Source organism: Diorhabda sublineata, chromosome X (assembly GCF_026230105.1).
Source record: "Diorhabda sublineata isolate icDioSubl1.1 chromosome X, icDioSubl1.1, whole genome shotgun sequence".
NCBI classification, from domain to species: Eukaryota; Metazoa; Arthropoda; class Insecta; order Coleoptera; family Chrysomelidae; genus Diorhabda; species Diorhabda sublineata.
Genome location: NC_079485.1, coordinates 24,816,277 through 24,832,497, shown reverse-complemented (window position 1 = coordinate 24,832,497; position 16,221 = coordinate 24,816,277). Strand labels below are relative to the sequence as shown.

The 16,221-nt window shown below is 30.8% G+C and overlaps 2 protein-coding genes across 2 annotated transcripts in view; one reads left to right on the top strand and one right to left on the bottom strand.

Moving 5' to 3' along the window:
- Positions 1-2,000: 2,000 nt before the first annotated feature.
- Positions 2,001-12,125, bottom strand: LOC130450715 (probable peroxisomal acyl-coenzyme A oxidase 1). The gene is made up of 10 exons (XM_056789297.1): positions 11,721-12,125; positions 11,434-11,593; positions 7,761-7,929; positions 7,497-7,620; positions 6,456-6,700; positions 5,788-5,948; positions 5,563-5,725; positions 5,146-5,480; positions 4,107-4,365; positions 2,001-3,661 (listed from the first exon to the last, which is right to left on the bottom strand). Exons 1-10 carry the CDS (start codon positions 11,848-11,850, stop codon positions 3,401-3,403), a joined length of 2,007 nt encoding a protein of 668 aa, XP_056645275.1. The 5' UTR covers positions 11,851-12,125; the 3' UTR covers positions 2,001-3,400.
- The window catches only part of LOC130451063 (uncharacterized), a 67,700-nt gene continuing 63,587 nt past the window's right edge, over positions 12,109-16,221 (top strand). Inside the window, exons 1-3 of the mRNA XM_056789862.1 lie at positions 12,109-12,128; positions 13,497-13,611; positions 14,359-14,551. Coding sequence (XP_056645840.1) covers positions 12,109-12,128; positions 13,497-13,611; positions 14,359-14,551 — 328 coding nt within the window. The remainder of the gene's footprint in view (positions 12,129-13,496; positions 13,612-14,358; positions 14,552-16,221) is intronic.

The window sequence follows — 16,221 nt, the reverse complement described above, 5'->3', positions numbered from 1 at the left end:
ACATATCGTATAAAATCTTCAAAAATATATAAAAAGGCTAGATTTGTGCGAATAATGTACTCATTTATTATGTAATACATTAAAATTCACGACTATGTTTTTAATTAAACAAGAGGACATCACTCATTTGTATACATTATACACTAACTTAAAAAGTTTTAGACAGTTGATTTAAAATTGATAATCCAATGTTTCGCCCAGATCTAACCTATTGATAACACTATATAAAAGTTATTTAAATTCATTTTAATATCAAATTAGATATCATTTTTAACATAATTTTAAAGTGTTGAAAAACCCAATATACAGGGTGTCCCAGAAATTGCACGCCAGGCTGACACGGGAGGTAGATCAGCTTTAGATCTATCAAATAAAAGCAACATGACCTCAGTAAAAGTTTTTTAGTTTTCGAGATATTAATACTTTTAGGTTTTTTCAGAAAATCTCTACTTTTTGCCCTATTTTTGTCTGTTATGGGCATAAAAAACCTCTAATTTATAATTCTTTTTTTTCTGGGCTACCACTAATAGTTGGTTGAGACAACCCAGTATTCATTTTAATAAAAAGTAGCACGACATTAACAAAAAAAAACAACTCAATCTTACCTTGTTTCAAAGCGAAAACCTTAACTAAAGTTTGGTTAGCGACTGTGAAAAAAAATGTACCAGACTGAGTCAGAAAATGTTCTTAAAAACTAGCCTGCTTAATGCTCCTTCCAAAATGGTACAACATTTATAGTTTTTTTTTACTAAAAATTGAATACCACGTTTTGTCATTGAAGTCGTAATTCTTCGAAATTAAGAAACTAAAAAAATAATCGTTTTAATTGAATATGCAGGTTTCTTTTGTCTCCATATCACTGAGAAACTGAATGACCTTAAACATTTATTGACTATCTCGCTCACACTCATTGTTCGGTCGGTAACGACGTTACGAAGAGGATCAGAGGTAATACCTGCGCACTGCACCGCAGGGTAAATTTAGTACTGCTCCTTGTGTTTAGTGCTACACACGTGTTCATTAATTCCTTCTTCTCGAAGTTTCGGTTTGCATTTTTACGATAACTTCGCATTAATTTAGATTCCGTTTTGCTATTGTCGGAATTAGTTTATTGGATACAGTTTCATAACGACGACTTAGCGCTCTTAGTGGACTCGATTTACTTTGTGATTTGGACTGCTTTTAAGATGGCAAATGAACAACCTGTGCTTTTCACCTCTAGTGAGTACACAGACATGTTGTTAATTTATGGTGAGACAAGAAGCGTTTCTTCACGTGCTAACGTGAGTTATAACGCAAGATTGGCAGCGAGATTGTACTCGGAAAGATACCCTAACCGCAGGCGAGCATCCCATGAGATTATTCTTCGCACTGTCAATGCCTGCCGAGAAGGCAGAATCCCTGGCCAAAGAAGTTCTCAAGGAAGACCACGTAGTACTCAAGAGGATGAGGTTGTACTAGAACAAGTATCGGAGGACCCATCTACTTCATTAAGGGTAATCGAACGACGTACTGGCGTTTCTAAATCGCAAGCGCAACGAATTTTGAAGAGGTATGAATACCACCCATTCGAACTCCCTGCTACCCTTAATGCAGCAATGTATTTAGAATTTTTACAAAATGATCTACCCATTCTTTTGGAAGATGTGTCTCTTGAGACAAGAAGAAGAAGAATGTGGCTGCAGAATGATGGGTGCCCTGCTCACTATGCCCGCGCAGTTAAAGCTTATCTGGATGACACATACCCAAGAAGATGGATTGGCCGGCTAGGACCAATTTTGTGGCCCCCACGCTCCCCAGACCTAAACCCACTGGACTTTTTCTACTGGGGATGTTTAAAAGATAAAGTGTGCAGTCAACCAATTCGATTGGTCGATGAATTGCGGCAACGAATCAATGAAGCAGCTCGCGAAATTACTAATTTAAGTTTAAGAAGATGCAGGTTATGCATAAGAGCAGGTGGCAGAAATTTTGAAAATCTGCTATAATAGTTTATTCAATGTAAATTCTGAATGGTAAATATTTATTTGAATGTTGTAATTGTAAAATCTAATGAAAATAAAAAAAATACAACCCTATGTTCTGTACCCAAATTATTTTGATGCCAGCCTTCAACAACAATTATAAAAGGATAATGGATAACTCTATTAGACATTGCTAAACTAAAAAGCGATTACAGTAACTAAAAAGTTGTAAGTTGAAGACAAAAGTCGGCTTAACTTTGTATTACGTATTATTTTTTATTTGAAGTATTGCGAAAGTAGTACGACTTCAATGACTATACTTGATATTATTTAATTTTTAGTAAAAAAAAGCTATGAATATTTTACCATTTTTTAAAGAGCACTAAGTAGGCTAGTTTTTAAGAACATTTTCTGACTCAGTCTGGTACATTTTTTTTTTCACAGTCGCTAACCAAACTTTAGTTAAGGTTTTCGCTTTGAAACAAAAGGTAAGATTGAGTTGTTTTTTTTGTTAATGTCGTGCTACTTTTTATTAAAATGAATACTGGGTTGTCTCAACCAACTATTAGTGGTAGCCCAGAAAAAAAAGAATTATAAATTAGAGGTTTTTTATGCCCATAACAGACAAAAATAGGGCAAAAAGTAGAGATTTTCTGAAAAAACCTAAAAGTGTTAATATCTCGAAAACTAAAAAACTTTTACTGAGGTCATATTGCTTTTATTTGATAGATCTAAAGCTGATCTACCTCCCGTGTCAGCCTGGCGTGCAATTTCTGGGACACCCAGTAGAAATATATATGTAAAAATCAGTTATAAAGTATAAACTATCATTATCATGCATAAGTAAAGAAGGTATTGAGTATACAGCATCATCCAATCAAAATTACCAATAAGCAAGAATCGACACATTGTAAAAAGTTTTAATATGCGATGCAAAGTCGATGCTTGGTCAATCAGAGATATTAGCTCTTTTCGCGTATTTTGCAATAGAATTTCGATCATATCATTCTGTTCAAAATAAAATCTAGTAGAATTTAAACTGTCAAATACATACAACCGCTACATAAGGATATAACTAAAATTTAACTATACACTTCCAACATTCTCTAATGCAGACGATGATAGCGAGTTACACCATTTTACACCTTTCAAAAACTCGATGTGTTGCAGTCACGAATAATATTTTTGATAGTGTAACAATAAAACCAAAATAAAAAAATTGGTCCCTCTAATTTTGGCCTTTTAATAGATTATCAGTTTTCACCACTTTTAAGGTCTCTCACTACTTTGTATCTATTGGTTTATAATATTAAGTTATACCTGTTATTGTGGTCATTTTATGATTAGTAAATATTACTATTATGATGAAAAGAAACTGAGTATCAAAATAATGACTATGATTGTTTAGTCTGGGACATCCTATATTTTTTCTTAAATTATAGCTGAGCTTTCATGAACGGTTTCAAGAACTCTTTGAATGACTTATTTACTGGCTCAGCATTGAGTGGACTCTTCCGAGTTTCTTCAAATAATCTTTCATAAACGTTACCATCATAAGCTCCTAAAGCTGAAGAAAGAACTTCATCTCTGAAATCGAAACTGTCCACAAGCCCTACAGCATTTGGCCTTATCAATATTAAAAGTTCTTCTAGCCAACTTTGAAGTACTTCTACATCTTTTCCTTGAAGCTCAGTGAACTACAACAAAAAATAACATTCAGAACATAAATGAATTTATTTCGCCCAAAAAAATAGTTTAATCATTGTCACGATTTATTAGTCCATTCTTTATCTGAGATTAAAAATAGTAATTTAGTCTCTTTTTAGGAAATTTTTGATGTGCATTGCATTATAGGTAGATAAGAGTACTTCATAACGCTGCCACCAAATATACATCCTCACCACTGCCACCAAATTTCAAAATATGTTTCCGCTTTCACATCACTTCTTTTTGTCAGTTCTAGATCAGGTGGAATTTCAACCCTTATTGTTCAAAATAAGGGTTGAAATTGCATCATCGGTATTTAATTATCTCCCCCTTTTTTGTATTTTCAAAACTAGTGTCCTCCTGGGTAATTGCCCATTATACTAGTAATAAAAACGGAGAGCATTTGAGTAGTCATTGAAATTTTATTGAATTTACCTTGAGCACGTCTCCAGTGAGTTTCAAAATAGTATTTACTGCATATAATTGGAGAAGCTGATCTAGAACTATCCATAATTCTTGAGAGACTTGAGATTTAAACTTTTGAACAGAAATGATGAAAGTGTTTACTAAGAATACTCGACCGTGCATATCAGCAGCTTGTACCAACTCAATCGAAGTCATATTCCAAGCATCCTCATATGCCATACCTTTTTTCACTCTCTCATTGATATGTTTGTTCGCCAGGTCAAGTTTACTAAAAATGAAAATGTATTATTTAGTTTATAGAGTTCTAACAAGTACGACTTCAATTTATAAAATTAAATTAGGAAAATGGTAATGACTACCTAGGTATATAATCTAATATCTAAAAACTCATTCATATGGGGTAAATACGTAATAATATGTTGCTGTGTATTTTTCCACAGAAGTCAGAAAATTATTTTCATTGACATATTTATATAAAAAATGGTGTCAGTACCTTAAGGCCGCTTGACATGGCAATAAAAAAAATGCAAGAAACTTACAAGGTCAAAATATCGAATATGATTGCATTTTTTCGATAATAGCCAATTGCATCATGGCTGAAACCAACAAGAAACCTTTTTTTTCTACTACTTATACGTTACTTTTTTATCCTTGGCCATAATAAAAAAAACAAAATTAAAAAAATATTAGCAAAAATTATCACTAATCAAGGTTAGATTTACCATTAAATTTGAGGTTGGTTTTCACAAAAGTGTTCTAATCAATATATCAAGTCAAAAGTAAATTAGATTTCTCCCTAAAATTGCAACTTCCAAGCAATAAAAATTACACCAAACCGGAAAAAGTGAAAACTTACAGGAATTGATCAGCTGAGCTTCATTTGTGCATTGTTGTGACCAAGACATATATTATATCTGTCTCAATCCATGTCAATCGGTCTTTAGAATGGAAAGTTACAGCATAATATAAATTGTATTTTTTATGTCCAATATATTTGTTTTTGATAAAAAATGATTGAAAATATTATTGATCAATGGTTAATTATTACCCTGCTGCTGTTTTTTGTAAAGCTGTCAGTATCCAATTAACAGATTTCTGGAAAGGTGCTTGAACTCGCAATGCATCTTGTAAATATTTCATTGTAGGTAACATTGGTTTATTTTGTTCGTTTTGTAAAATTTTTATTAGAAACCTTGCCGTTTGTAAGAGAAGTACAGTGTTTTCACCTTCATATGTACACATGGCAGTAACTAATCCATAAGTAGCTGGTAGGTTTGAAGCTGCCATATATCCATGACCTCCACAAGCCAGCCTTAAGGTTTCTACACCACGACTACATTCTTCTGTGCATACTGCTTTTAGAACACAGGCTGTTGCATGTAGCTGAAAATAGTAAAATAATATAGTAAAAAGAGGTTTTCTTTGGAAATTAAAATTGTGAGAAAGAAGAATCAAGTTTACTTACTTCAGGTAAATTGTCAAACTGACCAGTTTCTAATTCACTACTAACAGAGTTGTACGTATCCCAAATCAATGCAGCAGCATATTGGAATGCAAAACAAGATGCAATATAAGGAAATATTTTGTATTGCTGTGTGAGAAAATCTAAAATTTGGACTTCCGGTTCTCTGAAAACAATGAAAAATATTTTAGTATGTAACATAATAGATACATCTGATTTTTTACTTACGAGGGTTTTATTTGCGACTGGTGGCGAACAGCACTGTATCTGGTTGCAATTGTACAAACTTTTTTCAAATATGTAGCACAGTCTTGTACTAAAACTACTCTCACAAATATCATAGTGCCATATGTTAGTTTACTGCTAGGTGACTCAACATAAGTACCATCCTGAAATATAAATACAAATTTGTTAATGTGTGGATCAAATACAAGGTTCTTTAAGACATATAGAATAAGAGTGATATTGCATTTGAACCTAAGATTTATTATTCCCCCTATCAGAGCTGTTTTCTACATCAACAGTGCTGGAGGTTATTTTTTCACTTTTATACATTTCTCTTACACAAGACATGATTAGAATAATAAATCCAACATAAAGTAGCAGTAGAAATACCTTTTTTTATTCATTAATCAATATTTACAAATATGAGAATTTCACAAATCAGTTTATTTTATTGACAATTGTGACATCTGGTATAAACCTTGTAAAAGATAAGATAGTCTAAAATTTAAAAACAAAACTAATGATACAAATATATTTCCTCTATTATGTCAGATATTGAATATTTTGCAATTTGCAATAAAGAAATCAAATTTATGACTAACACATACAATTTTTTTCTTAATAATTATATAAATAATCGATTTCATAATAGATATACACATACAACTTACAGGTAATACTCTGGTATTCTTCATTAACATATTAGTTCTAGGTATTCTAACATTTTCAAAACCTAAATATCCGTTGTTAGTACTATTCATTCCTAGCTTACATCCTATTTCCCCGATTTTAATTCCAGGTAGGGGCATGTGTGTTTCCTCATCTCTTAATTGAACTATAAATGGGTGAATTCCGTGGTTCTTTCCCAAAGTATACAATTGAGCAACAACAATAGCATAATTTGCAGAGTGTCCCACTAAAAATTGAATTAATATTATATGTTTCTCATTGATGTTAGCAAAATTCTTGGATAAATTATGATGAATAATTTAAATTTTTATGCTTTGAAATGTTTTTGATTTTAGGTCTCTTCTGATTTAAAATTAGTTTCTTTTATAATTTTTTAAAGAGAGATGAAAGTTAAAGAAATCTAAATTTTTGTATGTGAAAAGGGTTCATTCGCCACAAATTTGATTCATTGCAACCAAATATTATCCATTGAATGGTTTGAAAATACAATGATATGGGCTTATATCTTATTTTTTTTAGAAAATGGATAATTAAATCATACTTTTAATTGACCTGAGAGGAAATTTGAATCTCAATAACAAAAAGTTGTAGGAATTAATCATTAAAAATATCTTCCTCATTGTTATGGAATCAGTCGATTTTTTTTGTTATTTTTGGTGTCATGTTCTATGTTTCCTAAATACATAACTAAATATTTAGCTTTACAGTTATATTAAGAAAGTATTTAGGGAAACTTGATGACAAATTATTTTATCAAATCTACAATAGAATCTGAGGCTTTATAGTGAACATAAACTTGGTGAATGATCTCATTAAAAAAAAATAATCTTTTTGGTACTTATATATTCTATGCAAGAAATATTTGATATCTATGCTGTTAAATTTACATGAAATTGCTTAATGTTAAGAATGTTGTGGTAGAGGGATATGAAATTACAATTATATAGAAATATTTTAGGGATGTAACTAGATAAATTAAGAAGTAAAATTAATGATTAATATTATTTGTAATATAAACTTACGTCCTCCGGGCCACCATTTGTATGCTGTAATTGACGGAGAATTCAAAACAAATTCTTCAGTTTTTGGATCATAAGTAGCAGTAGTTTCAAGTCCTCTAATAAATGTACCATGTCCTAGCTCTGTCTAAAAAATAAAATTGTTTTTTATGTTTTCTTTTAATTACAAAACTGGCCCTAATTACCGAGTTTTCTACTTTAAGATAAAAATGTTATAGGGATTGTGATATTAATTAATAATTCAGCATTATCATGTTATAAACTTACTTGTGCATATGTACCAATTATATCACATGTCCATGCTTTTTGTATCCATTTTGTTTGTTGTTCAAGAGAAGCTTGTCCCATTAATGTTGGTATAAACATTACATAATGTAAAGTCAGGGGATTTCCATCTTTCAAAATTGCAGAGCCCAGTTGTCCACCTAAAATTTCCCTAAGAAAATATAGATAAAAATACAAATTATACTTTCCTTAATGATATAAATATGTACAAAAATTTTATCTGAATGCTTGTAGAGAGAGTTTATTATGAAAGATAAATTCACTCAACTTAAAAAAAAAATACAAAAAGATACAAGAATGTTAAGTACACTAGTGAGCATAAAAATCGATTCAGGCGACACCTCTCCAATTGCAAGTTATTGGCAAAAGAAACTGAGCACAAAATTCTATTTTTCTCAGTAAAATTTTAAAACTAATAGCATTAGCTCCAAATTATATAAAATATGGTAATTTTTTTGGACGTAAGCCACAGGTTAATGCCCAATCATTTTGATCGGCAGTGACCAAATGACGCCTGCGACCGTTGATAATAAGGGTTTGGAGGCACACATTACTGAGCGGGAGCAGTGGAATGGTGACTTCAAGTCCGCTATATTGGATATTGGAGCCACCTAGTAAACAGACAGCTCCAGGAGGAATGGCTTGGTCAGAGCAGGCTTCTGCTGTGGACACCCCAAAATAAGCAAATCTCTTTCGCTTTGGGTAAACGCCATCGTCTTCCAACCCGGCGTATTCGCTGTGATAGAATTCGGGCGCGCGATACTCAATCGACGCCACAGGAACAGAGTAATAAAAATCTGCTCAGACAGTAGAGCAACAATACAAGCCATAACGATTGAAAAGGTGTGTTCTAGGCTAGTCCTGGAGTGCAAAATCTGGTGAGTAATGGCTGCAAGGTCCGGCACGTTTGAGTACCTGGTTATTCGGGCAACAAAGGCAACTCACTTGCTAGACTGCGATCGGTGAACTCACCTATGGGCCCAGAACCCATCCTTTCTATGGCTAAAAGCGTGTCTCTAAACGGTCTACTCGCAAAGCGGACTCGGCAGAGATGGATAGAGACACCTGGCATGAGACAAGTGAAGGCACATATAGATGGACCTCGTGTGTCCCACACCAAACTACTGCTCCAGTGCAGTCTGTTGTTTTCGGAGTTTACCATTGTTATCAAGAGACTTCCATCAAAGACATATCAGAGAAAGATTCATTGTAAATACGTCACTGAGAAATCCGACTCTTACTCGTGTTCAAGTCCAACAAGAACTCAAAGAAATACGAGGAGTCGCTGGACAGTCAGACAGAATACTTAAAGACAGCTAAACTTCAGTCAAAAAGGCCAGCTACTGGACCCAAATTAACCCTAGCCAGAAAACATGTTAATTGGACGAGTGTGTCTGCATGGTAGTGGTAGAAGAGGACGAGTCTACAGAAGACCTGGTGAAATATTCGCGCATTTTTGCATAAAAGAAAACGTGGATTCTTGAGGAGATTCCTGGATGGTGTGGGCGGGCATTTTAATGGAAGCAAAAAACCTGTACCAGCCACAAAATTGGACCTCAAAACGGCGCTCACTAAAAAATGGGATAGCATAAAAAAGATTGAGTGAAGAGGTATCAGGGATCAGGGAAGACACATGAAATATTGATAGGTTAATTTCAAATAAATCATTATTTTAACAAATTTAAGCTTGTATTTTCTTTACTGTTAGTTATAACCTTTTTGGATTGTTTAAGATTCCTTTTTGGTTTGATATTTTTTCTTTATCAAAAAAAAAAATAGCGCATTAACATAGACCAGTCAATATAAAGCAAAGACTAATGGCTTTGTTTCATAACTTCTGTTGTCTCCTTTTAGGTTGTCTTTTTAATGTAGCTTTTGCATAGAAACATATACACACATTAGCCTAGTTACTAATAGTTTCAACTTATAATTATTGTCACCAATATTTTGATGGAAAAAAACAAAAATGATTACTTGAATATATTTTTGAAAAATATAAATACATCCTAGATTGTGTTGTCGTTATCATGGATTGTTATTTAAATTTAAATAATAATTTCATTTAACTTCCACTCTGTGTGTTATGTATTAATTATATTGTAAGACGTAAAAAATATGAGTGTTTCAAAGGTTACTAATTGTATAATGTAACCAAAGTTCATTTTAAGCACTTGTATATTGTAGTTATATATTAATAACCATGACATGATTTTGTTATTTAATGAAATTCTATATATTATTACCATTAATATAAAAAAAACTTTTTTGGAGCATAAATGAGAACTGTATTATGCAAATTGAATCAATTCTTTTTTATTTATTTCAACATATTTTTATTATTTTATTTTATTTATTAAGGAAATGAAAATTTTAAGTTTTATACAAAAGTGAAACAATATTGAAAAATGCCTAGTAACAAAACCTCCTTTATCCAGTCATTAACCCAGACATTTTAAAATTGTCTGAAATAACTGGTTTTAAGTGTGCCATTTAATATTAATTCAGCATTATAAAATCAAGAAGCTACTTGTAAAGTGAAAGCTGAAATTCATATGCAAACATTGGAATTTATTACATTTACTTTGCTAAAATTTTAAATTGGTTACATGTGATCAAATGTTTTTGTAATTAGATTTTCACTAGAAAAATATATGAATTTGAACAGGCAGTAATACATTATTTCCATCACTAAAATGGATGATTCCAATCTGTGATAATTTATCTACTGGAGTTTTGATGCATTGAGAAAATTTAAACATAAAAAGTGGAAAGGAAACTATACCATAAAGTGCTATATAGATGGCTAACCATCAGTTAATTTAGTGGTGTTACTGTATTTATATGGGAACAAATTAAAATATAATCTAAAGCACATTTCAAACTATTTAGCGTACAAATTCATTAATTGCCTTATTTTTATATAGCACCAATTTTCTGGCATTAAAATTAATCATTATTATTGGATTGAATTGAAATATTAGATTATCTGAATAAGTTTTGAACCGTTCAGTAAAAATATTTTAACTTATATACATATTTATATGAACAACTATGAGTTTGAATATTTTAATCAGTTTTATTTATTGGATCAAACCCAATTAAGTACTTTTTTTTTAAAGTGATTAAATAATTATACAAAGTCTACATAGATTAGATAATGAGGAACAAGTGTGAATGATTGCTTTCTTAAAGAATAAATTCAAAAATATTGATATTTTTCACATTCTGCAATTTTTTATCAGAAAAATATTTCTGATAATAATAATTATTTGGATTCTACAATATCAGACTCTTCTGATTACATAATGTGGATCATTTTTTCCACAACAAATTACATAGTATGAAGCAATACATTTATTATGATATGGAAAATATTTATGGAAGATAATATTGTTTTTGGTAGAACTGTTTGGTGTGAGCAAGTTACAACCTTGTTATCAAGGATAACAAGATTATTTTGTCTCTCACAAGGAGAGACATTTTCAATTTTTTTTGGAGTTCAACACTTTTACACAAGTTAATTATAAAAATGATATTCAACCTACTAAAACCATATCTTAGTTATGAGAACAGAAAACAAGGCAACAATGAGCACAAAAAATGAAGGTCTATTGCCAGAAATATTCTGTGGTATTTGAATAATCAAAATAGGTACCTGAAATTATCCATTCCACCCTTTCCTTCACTTTGAAGTTGGTTAACTTTTTTAAAAAGTAAGCAGGCCTTTCGTACAGCTTCTTCATATTTTTCTTTATGGCTTAAATATTCCAAAGGTATTTTTGATTGTAACTCTTCATCATCCAAGAAAAAATTTTCTGTAAACATTGTGAAAACAAATTTCTCTAAATATTGTTTTGAATAAATATAATACTACAGAATTATCAAATAGTCAATTGCACTTTTTCGCTATTCGATTTAATAAAAAACGTATATTCATATTACCTCTGCTTTTTCTTTCAATTGTTTTTTGTACACCGCCATCTAATAAATGAGTTAATTCTAAGGTATTGAATGAACACTTTTTTCTTTCTTTCACAAGATCGGGGTTGATTTTTTTGTTAGAGGACGGCATATTTCTACTTCTACAGTATTTTCAGTTTTGTCGTGGTAATTCAGGATATCTTACTTTTGACTACACGTAACATATACTATACTGTTTTGGTTAAACACTTAAAAGTTTTTATATAATCTAAATACTCATCCTTGAACTTTGACGATATTATACATGCGTATAATAAATAAATCATTTAAGTCATTGAACACGTCCCGATATATACTAAATAATACTATTGGATTTTTCAGAAAATATGATCGAACCCAACGTCCGATCATGATCGGAATGTTCGGAAAGTAATCTGTTTTACCTTCACGAAACTGAACGAAGTGAACGTGTAATAGTCATATAATGAACCCTCGTTACCTTAGTTGCGATCAGTTGATTTGTTATTAGGGCTATTTGGAACCTATGATTCGGGATCAAGTCATAGAGTTATATTAAAGGTAGAAATAAAGAGAGAGTGAGGCATGGGAGCTTGTTCAAATTGATATGAACTCATGATAGAGAGAGAGAATATCCTTAGACAAGGATAGACTAATTTCCTTGTCCAAGGTTATAACACACACTTTCTCACTCTCTCTACTCAATTCAGATTGGATCGTCATATAAAGTCGAAGTTTCAAGTGATGGGAATGGCAGAAGAACAGAGGATAACTAATTTTAATTCTAATAGCTCTTTCTGTCTCTCCCAATACTACAGATCTACCTTCATTCACTCTCTCTATCTTTAATATTAGCTCTATGGATCAAGTAAATCACTTATTAGCTGATTGCCGATCCTAGCTCAGAACGAATTTTAATCAGAGTTTGTGAACATCGTGTTCTATTTGCAGTGATCATTTCAAATTTAAAAGTCAATCTACAAAAAGTTATTAGTTATCAACGATTGACGAAAAGACACGAATTTTACAACAAATTTATATACCAGAAGGCTATTTTTACGTTGAAAAGTCATATAATTACGAAAATAGTAAGCAGTAGTAACTGTCAATTATGCTGCCTATCAGAATTATTCATAGATAACGTTATAATTGGAATTAATAATTTTTAATTAGTTCGGACTCTGCCTTTGTAAATATATTCAAGTTAAATACATTTATTAAGTTTATGGCTATGGCCCTATTACTTCTAACCTACTTAACCAGTTCATAGTTCTGAAAAGTACTATCACTTCCCCGTACGGTCTATTTTGCTGAAGCTTGAGATTTTTCTAAGACACCTGTCTACTGTAAAAATGAATAAATTTCTATAAATAAGTAAATAGAAACACAAAATTATAGTAATAAAAATAGATTTTTGCGGGTTACGTTTTAGACAGCACAATCATTTATAAGTCACGAACCGTCAGTTATCACATATGAATCTTCTAAAGCCCTCTTTCAGTCAAACAAACCCAAATATTTGCTTCCCTTGTAAAAATTAAGCCGTTATAAACGTTTTAAAAAAATAGAAATGTGAAACACTCGCAGTTGAATGCAATTATGCTGTAGATATCAATATTTATAGATAGAAAACAAAGAGAGGAACGGAGCTAGTTAATTGATTGGTGCAGTTGGAACGGTGATGTAAGAGATGTATGATCGATGAATATGCCTTTAACCATTGCTCAAATGTCAAAATTCTAAATTCACGATGAGACTCCCGCATGCGTATATGTAAAGCGTTTGCGTGCAGATAACTGGTGTAAATATGGCGTCACAAGAGGACGATAACAAAATAGAGTGCATTTCAAACATAAACAAACAGCAAGAAAGATCCTTCTTAAATGTTTATAAGGTGAAAAACACAATTATCGTGCTTATAGTTCATTAGTTTATATAATTTTCGCATGATTATTGTGACGGCAAGTGTGTAGTTATTCATTCGCATGGCCGCCATGTTCCATCGGTGATATGTACAGAAAATAGAAGAATGTGGCCATCTTAAATAAACCACAACAATTTCGTCAAGTGGAGTTTTGGCTCGATTGTGTAGACTGAGTTTTATTAAAGTGCCTCAATTGATATGTCATCTTGGTATCCTCCTATTCGAAACAATCATTTATAGTTGTTTGTTTTAATTGCTTGATTCTACGTTACATCAAGATGAATTTTGTACAAGGAAACCAAGATTATTTTGCACCCTTCAAAGCACGTATCTCTTACTTTTGTATTTTTTTTAGTTTAGTGCCAAAGTGATTTCAAAGGGAATTAAAGCCTGTCAATTTGTTAGGCTAAAATTCAAACTAGTTTATTTGGTTACTGTTAGAATTTATCTCTATTTTGCGTTGGCATGCTTCTTTTCGCTTTGATATTTTTAAATTATATTTCACTGATTGAGAGTAGTTTTAAAATTGGATCAGATAGGGGTTTTGGTTTTTAGTGAAATCACTTGGCATTTAGGTAATATTTTATAGCTATAAAATGCATAATAATTATATCTTAATTGTTAAATGTTGTATGATATTGCTATAAGTATATTGCATTTATACTTACTTTTCTTTTGAATCAATTATATGCCATTATTAGAAATATTCTTTTACAGAAACATGAATATATATTAAACAATAAAAGTGATTCTTTTGAAAACAAAATTGAATCCTTAATAGATGTTTGGAAAAGCATTGGAGAACTGAACTTATCTCAGTTTGATCTTCGTCATGTTATCCAGATTATGGATTGGGCAAAACTACATGCTTTAAATATTGTTCTTACAGCAGAATGGAATCATTTTAAGGGTGAGTTTGAAATAGAGTATATATGCCCTTTTTCTCTTTTAAAGAAATATCGAATGCTACAACATAAAAGTTGATTAATCTGGGGTTTGTTGAACATGATATAGTGGACCATCATTATAAGTTGTTTTTATATCAATATATTCCAATTGCTTTGTATATAGAGGTTATTTTGGAAACAAAAACATATGTAGACAAGTGCAAAGACCAGAATACTCACTTATATGATGTATTATAAGTATAGTGTTGAAAAGAACAAATTAGAATATACATTAATTATCACTGCTTCTATTCTACAAATATTTTCAAACTCAAGCCAAAAGAGTATATTGGTGAATATATAACATGCTATTAAGATCACAGCATTTAGTAGCAATAATAGAAAAACTACATTCTAATGTGTGTTATTTCTAAAATTTGCTTAAAACCAAATGCATTTAGTAATTTGATGTTGGAGTATGGGCCTAGCTACATTGAGCATATATTCAATTCACTAGTAATATCTCAGATATTAAGGGGACTTCACTATTAGGATATTTAAATTTATCAGGCAAATGTATTCTTATATAAGTGTATCACAAAATATTTACATTGCTTTGTTATTTTCTTATAATGCAACTATTTTGCAATTATTGTTATTACATTAGAAGGATGGTACATATTTTGTATTAAATGGATTTTTCACATAACAGTGGAAGCTTGAATTTTTGTAAATATGTCTATCTAAAGTTCTTTTTTAATCGATTTCTTTTTAAAACCTTTTGTAAATATTTCATAACAACATTTATGAGTCCAGTAATTTTAAGCAAACATATATTAAAATGTTTAATTAAACTAAATTGTTGTTAAGTCTAGATAATAATATTTGCATTATTATGTCTGCATAAAAATAGACTAAAATTTTTTTAGTTATGTGTGTTACTCTATATAACTTTATAAAAATTGATTATTTTTGAGTTCTTCTAAACGATAGGTAATGACTGTCGATTTTTTATATGGTGTTTGTACCAAAATATTCTAGTCACTAATTTATGTGATTTAATTATTGTGTTCCCTTTGAAATGCATGGGAGACAAATCATATTAATAGTATTGTTTATGATACACAGCAAATTCTGTACAGTAGTCTACTTAAAACCTGGTATATCCTGGAATTAATTAGTCACTACTTATACAAATGTCTATTAATATGAAATCAAAAACATTTGTACATATTTCTGTGTGGATAAATTTCATTTTGTTCCAATCCACTGAATCTTTTCATCAGTTCTTATCTTGTTGTTAGTTTCAAATACTTTAGACTCTTAGTTTTTGTTCATTTCTTTTTAAGCTCTTCCATATGTACTCTCTTTTTACTATGTTGGACGTTTTTCCTTCGTCTATGGAGCATAAATATATTTTTTTGTTTCTTTAACTTTTTTAAAATTTCTTCTTGTATTGGTGAATAAATTGCCTAGTCTGTTAATATTGTTTCTTCTTTTGGTGCTTTTCCTGTTTTTGTTTCATTTATTACTTCCTCTAATGTCTTTACCAGATGTTATTTCTTTCTTGTTATTGTTTCAATTTAGAATGCTTTGTCTTATTATATGTTATGTTGTGTATTATGCAATCAATTACATGTTTTATCACATTCTTAGGAGAAAACTAATGTATGTATCTGATTATAAAATTGTA

Coding starts and splice junctions, on each gene's coding strand:
- LOC130450715 (XM_056789297.1), bottom strand. CDS start 11,850: ATGCCGTCCTCTAACAAAAAAATCAACCCCGATCTTGTGAAAGAAAGA. Junction 11,594..11,720: donor AATTGAAAGAAAAAGCAGAG/GTAATATGAATA, acceptor CAATGTTTACAG/AAAATTTTTTCTTGGATGAT. Junction 5,949..6,455: donor AGAATACCAGAGTATTACCT/GTAAGTTGTATG, acceptor TTTATATTTCAG/GATGGTACTTATGTTGAGTC.